Consider the following 4424-nt stretch of genomic DNA (forward strand, 5'->3'; position numbering starts at 1 on the left):
AAGAATAAGAGGTAGGAATTGGCTAGGCAGTTAGAGTAAAAAGACCCCAAAGAAATGTAGCCAGTTTCTGGGCTAACTGTCAAAATATCCTTGGGCCTGTTAGCAACATACTCCTTTCCAAAGGTCAAAAAATGTCAAAAGTATTTGGGAGCTTGTATCTAATCCTTAAAAGATTTTAGGGTTACCTCCAGAGAGAGGAATGTTGGAGGGGAGGGAGTGGGCATGGATTTGATCAAAACACCTTATATGCATGTATGAAATTCTCAATAAAGTTTTTTGTAAAAATTAAAAAATAAATAAAAAATAAAAATGGAGCAGATTGTAGATAAGTCATGGGAAATGGGAAGAAGTGGGGGATGCAGATGAATAGCATCACAGAGTAGGGTAGGAGAGGAATAATTGCTGGAAAGTTTCCAAATATGGGGGCTGGGGACATGGCTCAGTTAGTAAAATGCTTGTCCTACAAGCATGAGGACCTGAATTCAATCCCCAGCGGCTATGCAGAAGTCAGGCACAGTGGTCCACATCTAACATCCCAGCCTGGGGAGATAGAGACAGGATCTCTGGGGCTTGCTGGCCAGCCAGTCTAGCTGAATTGAAGAGCTCCAGGTTGGTCCCAAAAATAAAGTAGAAACCAACTAAGAGAAACATCTGATGTCCACCTCTTGCTTCCACACATGCAGATGTGCACACATGAACACTATATGCATACACACACATAAACATATACACAAAGGTCTCCAAATATGATGAAACCACAAACCTCCAGATCTCAGGAACTCAATAAATCCAGAGATGGAGAAAAAAGATGAAAGAGTTCTTGACAGCCCATGCTGATTGAAGTGCTGGGGCTGTGCTGTGGACTCTCCTGCCTCCCTCAGTGACAAGCCCAAGGCAGGAGCAGAGAGGACAAGAAATGGGACAGAGACCAGGAAGGCAGGATGGACTCAGGAGAGAAGGGCAGGCCACATGGTAAAAAGGATTGGCAGGCCTTTCCCGGGGTCTACTGCTCTAACAGCCTACAGCAGGTAGCCCATCCCTGCAGCAGTCAGGCCCTGATGTTTCCACTGAAGTCTGTACTAGTGGCATCTCTAGACCTTGCTTTACTCAGCTCTGCTGAAAGAGCCCTCTTTGTCCCAGAGCCTAGCCCCATTCCAAGAAAGGAACCCAATCAAGGACAAAATCAGCAGGCACAGTAGGCAGCAGAGGTTGGCAGGGCAACTCCACTTTTCAAAAGCCATTTAGAAACCCCCACAGCTCTGCCACCCACCTGAGCATACTGCAAGACACTCACCCACAGAGGTATCAGGTCAAGGAGCAAACATCTAAGTTTCCAGTACAAGCCCATTTTATCCAGGGGACACCAGGCTTGCTGTCATGGCACCACAAAGGGTGGGCTGCCACATACACTGCCAGTGGGACAACTGGTCCATGGTGAGCCTGGATGCCACCCACCTGCCCCTCCTGTTCATGAGGTACGCTACTGGCTGGAGCAAGGGGCCAACAGGCATGTCCAGGCCCTGGCTAAGCAGAGACCAGGATTGATGGGACAAGGTATTACAGAAATGGCTGCTGTACACCCACCTGCCAGGCTGGGAGGACCTTCTCAATGTCATTCAGGTTGATGCCATCTCCATCTTCCAGCTTCCCCTTTCCACACCTGCAACAGAAAAGACAGAAAGACACTGGAGGGATGGCTCTCCCATGCTCTCACCAGGAAAGAGCTAACCCCACTCCCTCTCAAGAGTCTTACCCGAGGAAAGGGCCCTGGAGGTGGAGTCCTCCTGCCCTCATGTAATCTCATGTAGGATGGTAAGAAATAAACCTCTTGACCCTTCTCTGCAAAGCTGCTAGGGTGACTAATAAAATACCCAAAGCCTGTCACAACTCCTGCAGAAGCCAGTCCATCTTGCTCCATTACATTGGAGGAAAACTCATTGAACAGAGGGACCAAGCAACTTTCTCAAGGTAACACAGGCAGGGAGGGGCTGGCAGAAAGCCCAGTGTAGCTTCCTTTCCCTCACTTGACTCTAGGTCTGTCAAGCCAACCACTCAGATATTGTGTGCTCTGTATTCAGAGCCTCTGTGGATAGGTACACACCTGCAGGGTGCAGACGCTGGCCCCAACTCACTAGCCAAAGTTCTAGCTTTTTATACATTTAAAGGTGCAGGTTAAGGGATGGAGAGGTGGCTCAGCAGTTAACAACAAAGGATGTTCTTGCAGAAAACCCGAGTTCAAATCCCAGCACCCATATGGCAGCTAACAACTGTCAGTAACTCCAGTTCTAGGAGAATCTGACACCCTCTTCTGACCTCCATGGGCATTTTACGCCACGAGTTCACTTATATACATGCAGGCAATATATCATATACATAAAATAAAATAAAAAATAAAAAAATGAAGGTGCATGTTAAGGCACCAGACTGCAAGGGTTTGAATCCCATTTGCATTTCTTACTGAGTGGCCCTGTGCAAGTTACTTAACTGTCTTGCACCTCAGTTTTTTCATTCAGAAAATGGGGGTAACAACAGTACCTAAAATCATGACGTGGTTGGAGGATTAATTATAACACAGGCAATAAGGTCATTGTATTTCTACTTCTACATCTGCTTCTACTACAATTATTGGTGCTGTTGTGGGGCAAAGGAGCAGGCAGGAAACCCATTCAGAGCCTCAGCAGAGGCTAATCCAGCCCCAGCAAGTTTCTCATTTTTGTCTTCCCATCTGCGAAAGCAAAGAAGCTCATTGCTCCAAGTTCCAGGTTATGACAAGTTTTTTTTTTTAAGATCTTTTTAAAAAAAGATTTTAGAAAGAATCTGAAAGAGAAGAACAGTAGGAAACAGGCATTAATACGGGAGATATGGATAATGGAGTTATTTTAAGGGGATGGGGGAGGGAAGGTTATACAAGGAACCTAGGTGACAAAGGGTAAGAAGGAGGTCAAGACAGGTGGGACCATAGGAGAAGGGTATTATTAAGGGAGAAATGGAGAAAAACAGGGGCACCTTAAATGGGGAAACCATGATGGAAGGGTTGGACAATGTGAGAGATATACAATGCCTAGCTAGTTTTAGAAAACCAGAGGGAACCACATTAGGCCAACAACCTACTGACAAATTATACATACAGCCAGATCAAAGAATGTAATATATGCCTAGGCAAGGTTTATCTGAGAGCATTGCGTCTTTGCCCAAGCTCTATCCATATGGCATATGGTAATTAAAAGTACCAGACTGGTGGAACTAACCTTCTTGGGTGTTTAACAGCCATACTTTGAGGCCTATACTAGTTTGGTCAGGAGGACATAAAGGAAAGGTTTTGCTCCTTGCCCTCCTAGGTCAACTAAGTTCCAGGGGACTATGAGCATCTCTCAAAATGTCCTGTAACTGTGGTAGGTCACCTGTCCTCTTGAGCAAGGAGGCCATGGAGACCCCACCAGATGGACCTGAACCACCATCCAGTCTACAAAGAGGAGGGCCAACAGAGAGAAAACATTTCCTCCATGCTTCCAAGTGAAGCCAGCCATAGTTGAGCAGGACCTTTGACTTATCTTCACATAGATGGAGCTGGTAAAAGAAAGGAGCCAGGGGTACCTCCCAAGCCCATGTGACCCCTGAGGAACAGATCCTCAAATGACCTTAAGAATAAAAATAAATTGTTTGATCTGGGCCAACTGTAGGGTCTTAAACACCCAAAAGGAAAGTATAACAAAAGACTAATGGGGTCAGTATAATTTTTAAGAGTCCATATGTATAGATAATGCTATATAAGAAGAAACAATGCCAGACAGGAGATACCTTCGAGTTATTGGCTGGCCAGGGTGGTACAGGAGACTCCCAGCATAGAACTGGGAAAGTGAACAGCAGACCCCAATCTTATCTTAAGGAATATTGACAAATGATGGCTGCTAGATGAGAAACAGCTGATCTTCCTAAAACAAGGATCTCTAGATAGATCTCAAGATAGACTGATTAGATTCAGCAGATGGACAAGCAGTGGGGAATGGCCGGGGGCACCGACAGCACTGTGAACAGTAACAGGGATAAGTATATGGGCTCCAGTATGTGGGATAGGGGAGGCTATGGGAAGGTGCCATTTGGGAAGTGGGTATATAGATAAATAAGATGTTCTGTATGATATACACACAGAAAAATCAACAAATTACAAAAAAGACATATTTGAGGAGGAAGCATAAAAATTTACTTCATGTTAATTAGTAGAGGTGATAAACATTACCATTGAAATCTACCTGATGACTTTACCTCCATACTCAGGTGCCAAGGATCTGAGCTAAGGATCCGAGTGTAACCGACTGTGACTAGTAATCATCAGATACACAAAGATTAAAGACACATGCGCAAACATCTAAGCATTAGAATTAAAAATGTAGGAAACAGCATATTTTAAAATGAAATGGAGATCT

At 44.9% G+C, this 4424-nt stretch overlaps 1 protein-coding gene across 5 annotated transcripts in view; it reads right to left on the reverse strand.

Moving 5' to 3' along the window:
• The window catches only part of Ctif (cap binding complex dependent translation initiation factor), a 301545-nt gene that overhangs the window by 187289 nt on the left and 109832 nt on the right, over nucleotides 1–4424 (reverse strand). For all 5 annotated transcript variants that reach the window (XM_017796323.2, XM_017796324.2, XM_008825890.3 and 2 more), the window contains exon 6: nucleotides 1585–1660. In XM_017796323.2, the coding sequence (XP_017651812.1) occupies nucleotides 1585–1660 (76 nt within the window). The remainder of the gene's footprint in view (nucleotides 1–1584; nucleotides 1661–4424) is intronic.

Source organism: Nannospalax galili, unplaced genomic scaffold, assembly GCF_000622305.1.
Source record: "Nannospalax galili isolate Female #2095 unplaced genomic scaffold, S.galili_v1.0 scaffold169, whole genome shotgun sequence".
NCBI classification, from domain to species: domain Eukaryota; kingdom Metazoa; phylum Chordata; class Mammalia; order Rodentia; family Spalacidae; genus Nannospalax; species Nannospalax galili.